Consider the following 18,497-nt stretch of genomic DNA (forward strand, 5'->3'; position numbering starts at 1 on the left):
GTGGATGGTGGAGATGAGCGCACAAGAGTGTGAATGTTCCTACCCCTGAACTGCACACTGCAATATGGTTAAGACGGCACATTTTTGTTATGTACATTTTACCACAAATTTTAAAACATACAGTATGCTCTCACACACACACATATTCGCATTTCAAAAATGCAGAAAAGTATTTCTGCCATGAATATATACTACTTCTGTAAGAGTAAATGATGGTTGTTTTAGTTTTTAAAAAATTATAGAGTATCGAATACTGGGGAGAGTGTGTTTAAAAAAACAAACATAAATGCTCAGTATAATACCTATCCAACCCCCAAAGTTCACCTCTTATTCAGTTCAGTCCCTCAGTTGTGTCTGATTCTTTGTGACCCCATGGATGCAGCACGCCAGGCCTCCCTGTCCATCACCAACTCTTGGAGTCCACCCAAACTCACGTCCATCGAGTTGGTGATGCCATCCAACCATCTCATCCTCTGTCGTCCCCTTCTCCTCCTGCCTTCAATCTTTCCCAGCATGAGGGTCTCTTCCAATGAGTCAGTTCTTCACATCAGATGGCCAAAGTTTTCTAGTTTCAGCTTCAGCATCAGTTCTTCCAATGAATATTCAGGACTGATTTCCTTTAGGATGGACTGGTTGGATCTCCTCGCAGTCCAAGGGACTCTCAAGAGTCTTCTCCAACACCACAGTTCAAAAGCATCAATTCTTCGGTGCTCAGCTTTCTTTATGGTCCAACTCTCACATCCATACATGACCACTGGAAAAACCATAGCTTTGACTAGAGGGACCTTTGTTGGCAAAGTAATGTCTCTGCTTTTTAATATGGTTGGTTACAGCTTTTCTTCCAAGCAGCAAGCGTCTTTTAATCTCATGGCTGCAGTCCCTCACCTCTTTAAAAAGAATCAGTTCTTACTAAAGTTTAGTAAGAAACACTGACAATTAAGCTGACAGTTACAAGACGGACCCGTGCCTTACCACCATGCACGCACAGGGCTGAGGAGACAAGGGACCGAGGTGGGGGGACCCAGGGGGCTGTGCGAAGCAGCGTGCAGAGCGCAGGGGTGTCATGGGCGGGAGGAGTCCGTGTCTCTTCTGAAAAGAGACAGAAAGGCAGAGAGGGGAGGCCTGCTGGGGGCGCAGCAGGCCTGCTGAGAGACGGGAGGGCCACGGCCAGACTGCGCCAGCTTACTGACCAGTGTGCCCCCAGCAAGGGACAAGGGGCTGAAAGACATGACCCCCCCCCCCCCAGGCCTCTTCCAGAAGGGCTACGGAGCCGCAGGGGGGACACAGACCAGAGAGGCTGGAGAAGTCCGTGAGGAACTCATCAGGAAGGTGCTCTGTACAGGGGCTTCATCTGTGAACCCATGTTTTAACTCAAGACACAAAAGCAGGCAGAGTGGCAGCCTCCCAAGACCCACACCAGCTCCCATCTTATCAGCTCTGGAGCACTCTGGTTAACCATTACCCCTTTCTCCCCTCTCCTGTAAGGCTGTGATAATGTATCTTTTTGAAAGAGGGACACTTCTTAACTTTGTGGCAAAGAGGGCCTTCCCTCTCTCTGAACAAGTTTTCAGAAATACAACAAGTAAGGAAAAACACAACAGATTCAACCAACCAGCAGTACCGTCAATAAGACTCTGTCTAGCTCACTTTTCACTTTCATGCATTGGAGAAGGAAATGGCAACCCACTCCAGTGTTCTTGCCTAGAGAATCCCAGGGACAGTGGAGCCTGGTGGGCTGCCGTCTACGGGGTCGCACAAAGTTGGACACGACTGAGCGACTCAGCAGCAGCAGCAGCCACCCTGAGGAGTCTCAGCTCTACACCCATGACGCAGACAGGAAAGCTGAGGCTCAGAGAGGTGTGAGGCTTAGAAAAGATCTAATTGCTGGGCAGGGGACCCCAGCTCTGGTCTTCCCAGGGAGCCCGGACCTTTTCTTTCCGAAATTGACCTTCCGGTCACTCTGCCTCTGTCCAAACCATGGCCCTTGTCTGCAACACTGCACCAAACTGTGATAACCCACCTTCCTTCATGACCAGTATGAGTGCTGGCTGGACCAAGAAACCATCCCACCCCTCCAACCCACTGCGTGCTTTCCCGACAGCTTCACTGCGCGTGCTTCCCAACATGGGGGCCCTGACGCAGAGAACTGCTACTCTTGAAAACATGCCTGGGCCATCTGGTTAACACCATACACAAAAATAAACTCAAGATGGATTAAAGACCTAAATGTAAGACTGGAAACCATAAAACTAGAGGAAAACATAGGCTGAACATTCTTTGATGTAAACCATAGCAACATTTTTTGGGATCTGTCTCCTAAAGCAAAGGAAACAAAAACAAAAATAAACAAATGGGACCTAATTAAACATTAAGATTTTGCATAGCAAAAGAAAACACCAACAAAATGGAAAGACAACCTACTGAATGGGTGAAAATATTTGTAAGTGATTTGACTGATAAGGGGTAAATATCCAAAATATATACATAGCTCATACAACTCAACATCAAACAAACATGATTTTAGGGCAGAAAACCTGAATAGACATTTTTTCCAAAGAGGACATGCAGATAGCCAAGAGGCACGTGAAAAGATGCTAACATCACTACTCATCAGGGAAATCAAAACCACAAGATCACGTCACACCACTCGGAAGAGCTACGGTAAAAAGGGACACAAATAACGAATGTTGGCAGGAGGTGGAGAAAAGGGAGCGCTCCTACACCGTTGCTAAGAATGTGACTGGTGCAGCCAGTGGGAAAACAGTGTGGAGATTTCCAAACTAACTAGAAACAGAACCAGCAGTTCCACTCCTGCTGCTGCTAAGTCGCTCAGTCATGTCCGACTCTTTGCGACCCCATGGACTGCAGCCTACCAGGCTCCTCCGTCCATGGGATTTTCCAGGCAAGAGGACTGGAGTGGGGTGCCGTTGCCTTCTCCGCCAATATCCACAGCAGCACCATTTAAAGAGCAGCACATGGGAGCAACGCAGACGCCCGTCAGCAGACAGACAGAGAAAGGCGCGGCACACAGGTACAACAGACAAAGGAGCAGGACCTCAGCGTCTGCAGGGAAGTGGATGGACCCAGAGACACCCACACAGACAGACGTCAAAAAGGGGAAAACAAACATCATATATTAATACATCTATGTGGAATCTAGAAAAAAATGGTACAGCTGAACCCATTTACAAAGCAGAAATAGAGATACAATCGTATGAACACCAGGAGGGGAGGGGGTTAAATCCGGAGACTGGGATTGACATATGCACACCACTACACATAGAGCGGTAACTAATGAGAACCGAACACTGTTTTCAGGATGGCCGAGCAGAAGGACGCGTGCTCATCTTCTCCTGCACGAACTCCAAAACTGCAACTTGCTGCTGCACAAGCAGCGACAGGAGAATGTTGGATCCCAACAAAAAAGATACCCCACATCCGAGGACAGAGGCGAAGCCCCAGCAAGATGGTAGAAGGGGCAAAATCGCGTTTAGAATCAAACCCCATACCCGCCGGAGATGCTCGGAGGGCTCAAACAAAACCGTGTGCGCACCAGGACCCGGAGGCCCCAGAGACCAGGCCGTACCTGCCTCTGAGTGTGCGAGTGTCTCCTGTGGAGGAACGGGTCAGCAGTGGCCTGCCGCGGGCACAGGGGCTCTGACCACAGCGGACCTGGGTCACGCAGCGCGTGGCATAAGCCCTCTTGGAGGAGACCACCATTGTATCAGCCCTACCACAGAGCCACTGAGCAGCCTAGAACCCCCAAGGAATCTGACGTTGGAGGCCAGTGGGACTCGATTACGGAACTTCCACAGGACTGGGGAAACAGACTCTCGCAGGGCACAGAGAGAATCGAGTGCACAGGACCAGGGGAAAGGAGCAGTGTCCCCACAAGAGACTGAGCCGGACCTGCCCCGGAGAGTCCAGGGGTGGAGGCGGTGGCTGACAGTCTGACCTCAGGCCAAACAACATGGAGGAAACACCACCCTGCCTGTCAACAGAAAACTGGATTAAAGAGTTACTGAGCATGGCCCCTTATTCAAAAGCAGAGACATTACCTTTGCTGACAAAGTCAAAGCTAGTCTAGTCAAAACTATGGTTTTACCAGTAGTCCTGTATGGATGTAAAGGTTGGATCATAAAGAAAGCTGAGCTTAAAGAATAGGTGCTTTTGAACTGTGGTGTCAGAGAAGACTTTTGAGAGTCCCTTGGACTGCAAAGAGATCTAACCAGTCCATCCTAAAGGAGATCAACCCTGAATATTCACTGGAAGGACTGATGCTGAAGCTCCAATACTTTGGCCACCTGATGTGAAGAGCTGACTCACTGGAAAAGCCCCTGATGCTGGGAAAGATTGAAGGCAGGAGGAGAAGGGGACAACAGAGGAGAAGATGGCTGGATGGCGTCACTGACTCACGGACATGAGTCTGGGTGGGCTCTGGGAGTTGGGGATGGACAGGGAGGCCTGGCATGCTGGAGTCCATGGGGTTGCAAAGAGTCGGACACGACTGAGCAACTGAACTGAGCTGATCCTGGCCCCACGCATCAGAACAAGACCCAGTTTGCCCCTCAGTCAGTCTCTCCCATCAGGAAGCTTCCATAGGCCTCTTATCCTTATTCATCAGAGGGCAAAGAGAATGAAAACCACAATCACAGAAAACTAACCAAACTGATCACATGGACCACAGCCTTGTCTAACTCAGTGAAACTAAGCCATGCTGTGTAGGGCCACCTAAGATGGGCAGGTCATGGTGGAGAGGTCTGACAGAATGTGGTCCACTGGAGAAGGGAATGGCAAACCACTTCAGTAATCTTGCTTTGAGAACCCCATGAACAGTGTGAAAAGGCAAAATGATAAGATACTGAAAGAGGAACTCCCCAGGTCGGTAGGTGCCCAAGATGCTACTGGAGATCAGTGGAGAAATAACTCCAGAAAAAATGAAGGGATGGAGCCAAAGCAAAAACAATACCCAGCTGTGGGTGTGACTGGTGAAAGAAGCAAGGTCTGATGCTGTAAAGAGCAATACTGCATAGGAACCGGGAATGTCAGGTCCATGAATCAAGGCAAATTGGAAGTGGTCAAACAGGAGACGGCAAGACTGAGTATTGACATTTTAGGAATCAGTGAACTAAAATGGACTGGAACACATAAATTTAACTCACATGACCATTATATCTACTACTGCAGGCAAGAATTCCTTAGAAGAAATGGAGTAGCCCTCATAGTCAACAAAACACTCTGAAATGCAGTACTTGGGTTCAATCTCAAAAATGACAGAATGATCTCTGCTCATTTCCAAGACGAACTATTCAGTATCACAGTCATCCAAGTCTACGCCCCAACCAGTAACGCTGAAGAAGCTGAAGTTGAACGGTTCTATGAAGACCTACAAGACCTTCTAGAACACACACCCAAAAAAGATGTCCTTTTTATCCCAGGCGACTGGAATGCAAAAGTGGGAAATCATGAGATATCTGGATTAACAGGAAAATTTGGCCTTGGAGTACAAAACGAAGCCGGTCAAAGGCTAACAGAGTTTTGCCAAAAGAACGCACTGGTCATAGCAAACACTCTCTTCCAACAACACAAGAGAAGACTCTACACGTGGACATCACCAGATGGTTAATACCAAAACCAGACTGACTATATTCTTTGCAGCCAAAGATGGAGAAGCTCTATACAGTCAGCAAAAACAAGACCGGGAGCTGACTGTGGCTCAGATCATGAACTCCAAATTCAGACTTAAATTGAAGAAAGTAGGGAAAACCACTAGACCATTCAGGTATGACCTAAATCAAATCCCTTACGATTATACAGTAGAAGTGACAAATAGATTCAAGGGATTAGATTTGATAGAGTGCCTGAAGAACTATGGACGGAGGTTCGTGACACTGTACAGGAGGCAGTGATCAAGACCATCCCCATGGAAAAGAAATGGAAAAGGCAAAACGGTTGTCTGAGGAGGCCTTACAAACAGTTGAGAAAAGAAGAGAAGGGAAAAGGCAAAGGAGAAAAGGAATATACCCATCTGAATGCAGAGTTCCAAAGAATAGCAAGGAGAGATAAGAAAGCCTTCCTCAGTGATCAATGCAAAGAAATAGAGGAAAACAATAGAATGGGAAAGACTAGAGATCTCTTCAAGAAAATTAGATACCAAGGGAATATTTCATGCAAAGATGGGCTCAATAAAGGACAGAAATGGTATGGACCTAACAGAAGCAGAAGATATTAAGAAAAGGTGGCAAGAATACACAGAAGCACTATACAAAAATAGATTAATGCCCCAGATGACCACGATGGTGTGATCACTCACCTACAGCCAGACATCCTGGGGTCCAAAGTCAAGTGGGCCTTAGAAAGCATCACTATGAACAAAGCTAGTGGAGGTGACAGAGTTCCAGATGAGCTATTTCAAATCCTAAAAGATGATGCTGTGTGAAAGTGCTGCACTCAATATGCCAGCAAATTTGGACAACTCAGCAGTGCCCCACAGGACTGGTAAAGGTCAGTTTTCATTCCAATCCCAAAGAAGGGCAATGCCAAAGAATGCTCAAACTACCGCACAACTGCACTTGTCTCACATGCTAGCAAAGTAATGCTCAAATTCTCCAAACCAGGCTTCAACAGTTATGTGAAGCAAGAACTTCCAGATGTTCAAACTGGATTTATAAAAGGCAGCGGAACCAGAGATCAAGTTGTCAACATCTACTGGATCATAGAAAAAGCAAGAGTTCCAGAAAAACATCTACTTCTTCTTTATTGACTATGCCAAAGCCTTTGACTGTGTGAATCACAACAAACTGTGGAAAATTCTTAAAGAGATGGCAATACCAGACCACCTTACCTGTCTCCTGAGAAATCTGTATGCAGGTCAAGAAGCAACAGCTTAAACTGGACATGGAACCAAGGAACAGTTCCAAATTGGGAAAAGAGTACGTCAAAGCTGTATATTGTCACCCTGCTTATTTAACTGATATGCAGAGTACTTCATGTGAAATGCCACAATGGAATCAAGATTCCCCCCCCATGGAAATTATTCAGTCTTTATTTATTTATTTTTCCTTACAATATTGTATTGGTTTTGCCATACACTGACATGAATCTGCCATGGGTGTACATGTGTTCCCCATCCTGAACCCCCCCTCCCACCTCCCTCCCCATCCCATCCCTCTGGGTCATCCCAGTGCACCAGCCCTGAGCACCCTGGAATCAAGATTTAAAGGAGAGACAGCAATAACCTCAGATATGCAGATGACACCACCCTTATGAAAGAAAGTGAAGAACTAAAGAGCCCCTTGATGAAAGTGAAAGAGGAGAGTGAAAAAGTTGGCTTTAGACTCAACATTCAAAAAACTAATATCATGGCACCCGATCCCATCACTTCATGGCAAATAGATGGGGAACAATGGAAACAGTGACAGACTTTATTTTCCTGGGCTCCAAAATCACTGCAGATGGTGATTGCAGCCATGAAATTAAAAGACGCTTGCTCCTTGGAAGAAAAGCTATGACAAACCTAGACAGCACATTAAAAAGCAGAGACACTGCTTTGCCGACAAAGGTCCATCTAGTCAAAGCCATGGTTTTTCCAGTAGTCGTGTATGGATGTGAGAGCTGGGCTATAAAGAAAGCTGAGCGCTGAAGAATTGATGCTTTTGAGCTGTGGTGTTGGAAAAGACTCTTGAGAGTCCCTTGGACAGCAAGGAGATCCAGTCCATCCTAAAGGAAATCAGTCCTGAATATTTATTGGAAGGACTGATGCTGAAGGTGAAACTCCAATACTTTGGCCACCTGATGTGAAGAACTGACTCAATGGAAGACCCTGATGCTGGGAAAGATTGAAGGTGGGAGGAGAGGGGACGACAAAGGATGAGATGGTTGAATGGCATCACTGACTCGATGGACATGAGTTTGAGACAGTTCCAGGAGTCGGTGATGGACAGGGAAGCCTGGACAGCAGTCCATGGGGTCACAAAGAGTTGGACACGACTGAGCAACTGAACTGAGGTGAATGAGAACCTAGTGTATAGCACTTGGGTGGGTGGGGTGGGGAGAAAATGCAATCTGTTTGTAGGACATATTTTCAGTTCAGTTCAGCTCAGTCGTGTCTGACTCTTTGTGACCCCATGAATCGCAGCCCGCCAGGCCTCCCTGTCCATCACCAACTCCCAGAGTTCACTCAGACTCACGTCCATTGAGTCAGTGATGCCATCCAGCCATCTCATCCTCTGTCGTCCCCTTCTCCTCCTGCCCCCAATCCCTCTCAGAATCAGAGTCTTTTCCAATGAGTCAACTCTTCACATGGGGTGGCCAAAGTACTGGAGTTTCAGCTTCAGCATCAGTCCTTCCAATGAACACTCAGGACTGATCTTCTTTAGGATGGACTGGTTGAATCTCCTTGCAGTCCAAGGGACTCTCAAGAGTCTTCTCCAACACCACAGTTCAAAAGCATCAATTCTTCGGCGCTCAGCCTTCTTCACAGTCCAACTCTCACATCCATACATGACCACAGGAAAAACCATAACCTTGACTAGACGGACCTTTGTTGGCAAAGTAATGTCTTTGCTTTTGAATATGCTATCTAGGTTGGTCATAACTTTCCTTCCAAGGAGTAAGCGTCTTTTAATTTCATGGCCGCAGTCACCATCTGCAGTGATTCTGGAGCCCAAAAAAATAGTCTGACAGTGTTTCCACTGTTTCCCCATCTATTTCCCATGAAGTGGTGGGACTGGATGCCATGATCTTCGTTTTCTGAATGTTGAGCTTTAAGCCAACTTTTTCACTCTCCACTTTCACTTTCATCAAGAAGCTTTTTAGTTCCTCTTCACTTTCTGCCATAAGGGTGGTGTCATCTGCATATCTGAGGTGATTGATATTTCTCCCAGCAATCTTCATTTCAGCTTGTGTTTCTTCCAGTCCAGCATTTCTCATGATGTACTCTGCATATAAGTTAAATAAGCAGGGTGACAATATACAGCCTGGACGTACTCCTTTTCCTATTTGGAACCAGTCTGTTGTTCATGTCCGGTTCTACCTGTTGCTTCCTGACCTGCATACAGGTTTCTTAACCTTAGAAATGCGTCCCAATTTACAGTGCAGACAAACACTGTTTGATTCCCACGAATCTGAGGTACTGAGATTACCTAGTCAAATTCAGAGTCAGCAAGTAATGATAAATCGGTAGATGCCGGGGGTGGGGGGGAGGTGCATGGGGAGTTAGTGTTTAATGAGGACAGAGTTTCAGTTTAAGAAAGTGAAAAATATTCAAGAAATAGATTATGGTGAGAGTCACTAAATAGATGATGGTGAGCCATATGGTGGCTTGGTGGTCAAGAATCCACCTGCAATTCAGGAGCTGTGGATACTTGGTTTGATCCCTGGGTAGGGAAGATTCCTGGAGGAGAAAATGGCAACCCACTCCAGTATTCCTGCCTGGAAAATGCCATGGACAGAGGAGCCTGGCGGGCTACAGACCACGGGGCCACAAAGTGTCAGACGCAACTGAGCACGCACGCACACACAAACGTTGTACAACAGTATGAAGGTCCTTAGTGCCACTGAAACGTACGGTTAAATATAGTTAAAACAGTATGTTTTATATTGTGTGAATTTATCAACAAGGACAACAAAAAAGGCGAGAAAGGGCGCCAGAGAACACGGGTTCACGCTGTGCCTCAGCCCTCCAGAGCCAGGGAGGCTGCTCAGCGGGGTGCCACAGTCTGAAGCCCCCTGCCCACCCTGCTCTGCACACCCTTTGCCGTCTCTCCAGCTGTCCATCTCCCCACCAGCAGCCTGCTGACCAGGCCCACCGGGCAGTTCCTCTTCTCCCAGGAGTGTGAAAAGGGTGCTCTGCTCTGCGTGTCAGTGCCCACTGAGTCTGGGTACCACGTGCTCAGTCACTCAGCTGTTGCTCACATAAAAAGCGACACCTGGAAAGCCCCTGGGTAGCATATGTCACCTCTAAACACACCAAGAGAATCAAGTTTCTGAGCCTACAAAGATGACTGGACCTGCGATGCAAGCCACGACACGGAGGCGGTGTCCTGCAGGGTCTCGTCTAGGTCGTCAGCTAGGCTCTTCTCAGGCGACACCCCCAGGGCTGCCACCAGACCAGAGACTTGTGTAGTAACTTGCTATAAGGCCGGATGTCGTTTTATGTAAAAAAAAGAAAAAAGGCTCTGAAGCTGGCAAACTAAGGGTATTCTTGTTAGAAACACTAAAAAGAAAAAGAAAGGGCCTAAATAAACCTTGGTATTCACAATACTGGCTTTCAAAGTGTGCAGCAGCATTGTGAATACAGCAAGCCTGAGCCCGCCTAGAAGGCGGGCCCCTGCCTACAGCCCCTGGGGCCCGGCTGGTAGACGGCCCCCCGCACCGAGAGACGGTCTCTGAGTGACGAGATGCTCGCTGCGCGTCTCCTGTGTAGCATCTGGTTGGTGCTGCACATCTGCTTTCCCAGGAGTCTGGTCTGGGGACATGCTGGGCAGAAGGCGAGAGCCCGGGCACAGCGTGCTGCGTTTCCGCTGCAGCAGGAAAAAGGTGCTGTGACCCTTTATGGGAGGAAGCCTGCACTCAGGTTCCCCAGATGCCACTGGAGTCTGTCTCCCTTAGGATCCAGCTGTGATCCCTCACCACTCTCTGTGATCAACCTTCATTTTGAGTACAACGATATGTTGAGTTCATGGGTCATTCTAGCCAATCACCAGCTGTAGCAGTGATTCTGGGATCCCCGACATGGAAGTGTATCACACTTCTCAACAGTTTGGTAACTCTTCTGGAGAAACGCTACTCAACATCGTGACGCAATTCCGGGACTCCTCTGGTGGCCCAGTGGTTAGGAATCCGCCTTGTTGTACAGGGGATGCAGATCCAACCCCTGGTCAGGGAACTGAGATCCCACATGCCGCGGAGCAACTAAAGCCCCGCATCTCAACTACCGAGCCCCTGTGCTCCACAACTGAAGATCCTGCGTGCCACAACTAAGACCCAACTCAGCCAAACAAATAAATATAAAGGAAACAAACACTGATAGATTCCAACCATCCTCAAGTATGGTAATCTTTGAAGGTGTTTAAAAAAAAAAAAAAAATCAGTGACAAGAGCCAAATCCGGTTATCAGAATTAAACTCCTAAAGAATGGAATACAGATGACACCACCCTTATGGCAGAAAGTGAAGAGGAACTAAAAAGCCTCTTGATGAAAGTGAAAGAGAAGAGTGAAAAAGTTGGCTTACAGCTCAACATTCAGAAAACTAAGATCATGGCATCTGGTCCCATCACTTCGTGGGAAATAGATGGGGAAACAGTGGAAACACTGTCAGACTTTATTTTTTTGGGCTCCAAAATCACTGCAGATGGTGACTGCAGCCATGAAATTAAAAGACGCTTACTCCTTGGAAGGAAAGTTATGACCAACCTAGATAGCATATTCGAAAGCAGAGACATTACTTTGTCAACAAAGGTCCGTCTAGTCAAGGCTATGGTTTTTCCAGTGGTCATGTATGGATTTGAGAGTTAGACTGTGAAGAGCTGAGCGCCGAAGAATTGATGCTTTTGAACTGTGGTGTTGGAGAAGACTCTTGAGAGTCTCTTGGACTGGAAGGAGATCCAACTAGTCCGTTCTAAAGGAGATCAGCCCTGAGTGTTCATTGGAAGGACTGATGCTGAAGCTGAAACTCCAATACTTTGGCCACCTCATGTGAAGAGTTGACTCACTGGAAAAGACTCTGGTGCTGGGAGGGATTGGGGGCAGGAGGAGAAGGGGACGACAGAGGATGAGATGGCTGGATGGCATCACTGACTCGATGGACGTGAGTTTGGGTGAACTCCGGGAGTTGGTGATGGACAGGGAGGCCTGGTGTGCTGCGATTCATGGGGTCACAAAGAGTCGCACACAACTGAGCCACTGAACTGAAAGAGTGGAAGAGAACAGGTTCCAGTTGGCTACAAAAACAGTTCCACACAAGTGAGATCTAACAAATGCTTCATTAATGAGTTCTTTTGGAGAAACTAGACAAAATTTCCTCAGAGAACCAGGGCAAGACTGCCAGATACCATCTACTTAACCAGGCAAGAAGAGGAAAGATGCTCAGTGGTGGGCCTGCAGATGTCTTTTATATTGAGTAATTCTACCACCACCTCCCACAAGTCCTATTTAGAAAACACACCTTCCCAACTGCACTAATTATATTCCCCATCAAAAATTCAAAATATTTAACCACCACTCAAGTTCCCAGTTTTCTCACTTAGAAGCTGGTGACTCCATACAAGGCATTTCACCTCTGTGACTAAACTGAAATTTAGTTTCAAATATAACTTCTAAGCCTCCATCATTGCCTCAAGCAAGGCAAGTGTGAAACAAGAAGTGGAGCCCGTCCAGTCCTATTTCTGTAGCGTATGTCAGCATTTCCACCGCCCGGTGACAAACCCAAAGCTTCCCTGGGAGCGGCCCGCCAGCCCTCAGGGCATCTCTGTCAGCTGCTCACAGCGATTCCTCACCATCCGGGTTATACTAAGCCTAACTCTGGCCTCTTTCATGGGATACGTATCCTGTAATGAGTTTCCAACTGCTCACCCTTCTGGATGGCCAAACCATCCCTCACACGTCTTCCTAAAGACCAGAAGGAGACCCGAGCTGGTGAGGACTGTGGGCTGTTGGTATGTGATGGGGGACGCGCACAGCTGAGACTCAGAGTAGGGAGGTTCTTTTTAGGGGACACGCCAAAGTCATCTGTTATCCTGGGTAACCTAAAGACGGTTTCAGATGGTGCGGCTGTTATCTGTTGCAGAGGGTATCCGGTTCACTACTACCTACAGAGCCGCCAGCAGCTGTGGCTGAAGGCTGAGCCAAACAGAACCAACCTGGCTTGGTGCAGGTCTTTCCACAGTGCCCGCCTCCAGCAGGACATTTTTGCAAATCACTTCCAAGTACACGGGCAATTTGCATTCTCAGTGTCACCTTCCTTCACCTTTTCCCACGTATTCTCACAGGCTTAAATTTTACAGCTGTACTGCCTGCGACAACAGATCCATCCAGGGGGAAGGCAGATTTGGACTCCCCTGGTGGTCCGGTGGCTGAGACTCTGAGGTCCCAATGCAGGGGGCCCAGGTTTGATCCCTGGTCAGGGAACTAGATCCAGCCATGCCACAGCGAAGAGTTCGAATGCCACAACTAAACTGCCTGCGTGCTGCAGCTAAGACCCACGGCAGCCAAATAAATAAAAACAAACTTTATAAAAAGGGGAAGGAACTTAGCTAATGGGAGGCATAGCGATAGGCTTGAAATAACTGATTAGTGATAGCGATGAAATAAAGAACAATGTAGTGGTTAAAGGAAGACTGTGAAGTTAGCTTCCTATATGACCTGGAGTAAATAATTTAAATCTCCAAGCCTTTCCCATCTGTAACATGATTATAATTCACAGTACTTCATAGACTGCATGTCAGTGCTTAGCCTAAAACACCCTCAATGGTCTTAGGATGGTTTGTTATTATCTAATCTCTTAACCAACCCTACTGGTTGGGCATTGTTATTCAGTCACCCAGTCATGTCTGAGTCTGCCACCCCATGGACTGTGGCATGCCAGGCCTCCCTGTCCCTTGCCATCTCTCAGAGTCTGCCCAAGTTCATGTCCGTTGCATCGATGATGCCATCTGGCCATCTCATCCTCTGACGCCCTCTTCTCCTTCTACCCTCGATCTTTCCCAGCACCAGGGGCTTTTCTAAGCTGGGTGGGCATGGCCATCCCCATTTTACAGATGAGGAGACTGCAGCCCAGGTGAAGCCAGAATCAGAATCCAGAGCTGCCCTAGTTTGGAGCTCAAGCACTTCCTATCACTCCCGGGCCACAAGGTGCCCCATATTTTGTTGGTGCCTTTCAATGAGTCACAAGCTCCGGGCCTGACTCTGGGTCTTAACAAAGGGGCTGCTATCACATGAGGAGGAGGACAAACAAACTGGTTACCAAGCAATAATAAAGGCCTGCACCAGGCTTTTGAAAACAGATTGAAAACCTAGGGAGATGGTGTGGAAAAAAGAATCAGCAAAAAATTGAGATTCTGGACAGATTGAGATTCTGGAGAGACTGGAATGCTGAAGAGTCAGGGGAGCTGACCGACAGCAGAGGTGTGAGTGGCCATTCTTGCAGTCCAGGCAATAAATGAATCTCTTTGTCCTTAAGTCTGGGAATCCTATCATTTAGCTCATATTATAATAGAAGCAAAACCAACGCTTTGTCCTGCTGACATGCAGCATAAACCAAAACCAGTTTGCACCTTGACATAAACCAAAAACAGCAGACCACCCAGTTTTAGATCTGGTCTCCCCAACAAATCAAACCTTGAACATTTCATGTAAGTTGCCAATGTCTGGAGCTAAGATCTCCGTGATGAGGTACTGAAGTGAGAAAAGCTTTTCCATCACTAGAGCACTAATGTTAACCTGGCACTCTTGCTACCACTGCCATTTCTCCTATGTAACTCTGTCTTCTGTTTCTCCTTTGGCAAGGCAGACGTTGTGAAGCCAGACTCTTTCACATCCCTTTGCAAGCAACCTTTCTTTTTCTTTAATGTGGATCATTTTGAAGTCTTTACTGAATTTGTTACAATATTGCTTCTGTTGCTTATGTTCTGATTTTTCTGGCCCTGAGGACTGAGATGTTAGCTCCCTAACCAGGGATTGAACTGGACCCCCCCCACAGTGGAAGGCAAAGTCTTAAGCACTGGACAGCTAGGCACAGCCCCCCTGTATAGTTTTGGATGTGTTTTCCTTTTTGTATGAGCAAATTAAAAACTTTGAAAACTCCTGTAGTAAAGAAACTGTAATTTAGCATTTCCCGAACTTATTTGGGGGCCAGAGCACCTACAAGAGCACAAACTCTGAGGCCACATATGTGCCACCTGGAAGCTGAATAACCTTGGAAGTCACTTCACTGCTGAGGTTTGGCTGGTGATCCACGGAATGGTGTGTGTTGCTGGATGACAAGCAACATGGCTGATAGGGAACCTCAAAGAGCACCCAGGGCACCACCAACAAACATCACTTCCTACAGAACCGATCCCTTCTCAACCTTCCAACCCACTCTAGTTTCTCTGCACCAACTTCTGCAGGACACTCCTATCTGGGAAAACCAGAACCAAAGCTTGTAGGTCAAGCCATCTCCTAGAATAGAAAGAACAACCCCAAGGTGATCTTGATTTACATTTCTGTTCCTCCAGGTAGATGTGAATTCGAGGCAAGCTTCAAGTCGGAGCACAGCTTCTTCTCATATGTCAAATGAGACACCACGCAGGTGGGAGATTCCATTACAAAGCTGCGCAGACACAAGCACCGTTATGCAGACGCGGCTTAGACGGGGTAACGGAATTTGGTATACAGACCACAATGATTAAAGATATTGTCCAACAGGGGTAAGTTTACAGAAATATACATAATCATACGCACAGGTCCTCACAAAAGACCTTCTATTACAAATAACCTAGTGAAATTCTTTTCTATCCACACAAACTGCCAATTTCTGACGACGGCACATAGGCCTTGGATAAACTGGTTGAACGGTTAATAGAGACTAATGCTAACAGGAAACTTTTCACATCACACTTTCCCAACCATTCATAGTAAGGAAGAAAAGCAGCAACACAGATGATACTTACACTCTTCATTACGTATAATTGAAACGTACGACTGGGGGCTGGGTACCGCCGCCCATCATTGTGTCCCACACAAATTTAACTCAGACCAACTATTAAAAGTTGTACTTTGCAGGTTCAGTAAGAGCAGGACCCCCAAACCTTCAAGCCACATACCTGCCGAGGAATGCGGGTGTTACACACACCAAGCTCCTTCTATTTTCTACAACTACCCGTGCACCCGCTACTGCTCTCACTTACCCTCCGTCGGCCTGAGTTTCCTGCACTTCAAAACAGGAATGAAGTCTGCCTAGTAGTGTTACTGTGAAGGCTGCTGAGAACACAAGCCTTGGGGATACGCGGGAAAAGAAACTTCTGGCAAACGCTATTTCCCACACAGCAGCTTCCAACTCGCTAACTGTGCACGGGAGTCCTCCAGACGCTTAGGAACCGAGGGCCGCTTCCGCGGGCCCTCACCGACGATGAGCACCTACACCTAGGTGGTATCGCCATTTGTAAACGACCTCCTCGGCCCCCTGACTGCACAGCGGCGGCTTCGCCCCAGGTCTCGGGGGCCCACCTCTCAGCCCGCACGGCCCGGCCAGCGCCCCCTCCTTCCAGCCGCGCGGCGGCCGGCGCAGCGCCCGCGGGACTCCGCCACGCACCGCCCGGTCCTGGGCATCGGCCCCGCCGCGCCGGCCCCGCCGGGGGACGCCGGAGCCCGAACCTCGGGAGAGCCGCTTCCCACCGCCCCACTGCGGCTCGTTTCCCTGGCACGGCGGTGAGGCGCGCGAGGGGAAGGACCCGCGGCGCCGCGCGCTGACCTGCAAGTGACCTGCTTGGTGCTCATGGCGGTCGGAACGGAGGGCCGTCGTGCGGCCGCTGCCTCTAGCTCTCCCAGCAGCCGCCGTCGCCGCCTTGGCCTTGGCCCTGCCCATCCCGCGGGGCCGCGTCACGCCGGCGCATGCCGGCGTCGCCGTGCCGCACGCTGGCGGCGCCGGCAGGAAACCTCGCCGCCGTCACAATTGGTTCCGCACCGGGGTGAGGCGGGGCCAACCGCCAATCGCTGCACTCCTAGTCCCGCCTCCCCAGGCCTCCCGGGCGGGCGCGGCTAGACTCTCAGGCTCGCGGGTTTTACGCCCGGGGGCCCATTGTTAGTCCCTACGGGTCTCTCCCTTTCTTCTTCAGCATTCTTTAGCGACTTCTCGTGGCTTCGGATCACCTCAGCCCTTCCGCGGCCAAGCTCCCCCTCTCCTCTGCGCAGTTCAATTCAGTCGCTCAGTCGTGTCCGACTCTTTGCGACCTCATGGATGCAGCACGCCAGGCCTCCCTGTCCATCACCAACTCCCGGAGTTTACTCAGACCCATGTCCATCGAGTCGGTGATGCCATCCAACCATCTCATCCTCTGTCGTCCCCTCCTCCTCCTGCCTTAAATCTTTCTCAGCATCAGGGTTTTTTCCAATGAGTCAGCTCTTCGCATCAGGTGGCCAAAATTAGAGTTTCGGCTTCAGCATCAGTCCCTCCAATGAATATTCAAGGTTTTATTTCCTTTAGGATGGACTGATTTGATATCTTTGCTGTCAATGGGACACTCAAGAGTCTTTTTACTGCTGTAAAAATATTGTCTTCTGATGAATGAACATAGAATATACTTCCAATTATGTAGCACTTTTGAAATTTCTTTAAGAAACTTAGGAAGAATATTGGAAAATTTGTCGTTTTCAGTGTAGAAGTCAACAACTTTTATTATGTTTATTCTCACGTACCTTGGTGAGTTTTTTGGATGCATTTTAAATGATATATTTTTAAATGTCCTAATTGTTTATTGCTTGCTCCATGCTACATTCATGTATCAGTTCCAGTGGTTTCTTTGTTTTTTGGATTTTTTACACATACACAATCATGCCATCAACAAATAATAATAGTTTCACTTTGTTTTCAGTCTTCACATCCTTTATTTCTACCTCATGCCTTATTGCACGGCTGAGAATCTTCAGGGCAACTGTGAACAGAAGCGGTAATAGTGGACACCTCTGTCTTGTTCTTGAGTTCAGGGAAAGTAATATTTCATCATAAATTAAAATGTTAGGCCCAGAGTTTTTAAGGCTACCCCTTATCAAATAAAGGCCATTTCTTTATCATTCTAGCTTTCTTTAAGACTTTTTAATAATAAACATCTTGTTCTTTTAAAACAAATCTGTTTTTCTCCTCTCTGAGAAAACCACACAGTCTTCTCCTTTATTTGGTTAATGTATTGAATTATATCAATTGATTTTTCAGTGCTAAACCAACCTGAGATTCCTCAGATATACCTCACTTGGCCATGATATATTATTCTTCCTATAAATCATCAGATTTGATTTGCTAATATTGTGTTTAGGAATTTTGCATCTGATTCATAAGAGATATTATTCTGTAGTGCTCCCTTGATGTCCATGTCAGGTTTTGTACTTGAGATGTGCTGGCCTCATAAAACAAGTTTGGAAGTCTTATCTCTTTTCTATTCTTTGGAAAAGTCTGTATAATATAGGTATTAATTTTTCCTCAAATATTTGGAAGAATTCACCACTGAATCCACCTCAGCCTGCAGTTTCTGGCATAAGCAGATTTTTAATTAAAGATTTAATTGCTGTATTACATATGGGCTGGGCTTCCCAGATGGCTCAGTGATAAAGAATCCACCTTCCAATGCAGGAGATGGGGGTTTGATCCTGGGGTCAGGAAGATCCCCTGGAGTAAGAAATGGCTATTCTTGCCTGGGAAATCCCATGGACAGAGGAGCCTGGAGGGCTAGAGGCAATGAGGTAGCCAAGAGTCAGACGCGACTGAGCATGCACGCACGCACGCACATATAGGCCTATTCAGATT

General features: G+C 47.6%; 1 protein-coding gene across 3 annotated transcripts in view; it reads right to left on the minus strand.

Annotated features, from left to right (window-relative positions):
- MKRN2 (makorin ring finger protein 2) overlaps positions 1-16,647 on the minus strand; it is a 41,242-nt gene extending 24,595 nt beyond the window's left edge. Inside the window, exon 1 of one of the 3 annotated variants that reach the window (XM_055557451.1) lies at positions 16,452-16,640. In XM_055557451.1, the coding sequence (XP_055413426.1) occupies positions 16,452-16,477 (26 nt within the window). In that variant the 5' untranslated portion in view covers positions 16,478-16,640. Of the gene's footprint in view, positions 1-16,451 lie in introns of all 3 variants that reach the window. The other 2 variants (XM_055557453.1, XM_055557452.1) reach the window with 2 other exon arrangements.
- Positions 16,648-18,497: the final 1,850 nt, after the last annotated feature.

The sequence above is a fragment of the Bubalus kerabau genome, chromosome 20 (genome assembly GCF_029407905.1).
Source record: "Bubalus kerabau isolate K-KA32 ecotype Philippines breed swamp buffalo chromosome 20, PCC_UOA_SB_1v2, whole genome shotgun sequence".
Classification (NCBI taxonomy): Eukaryota; Metazoa; Chordata; class Mammalia; order Artiodactyla; family Bovidae; genus Bubalus; species Bubalus kerabau.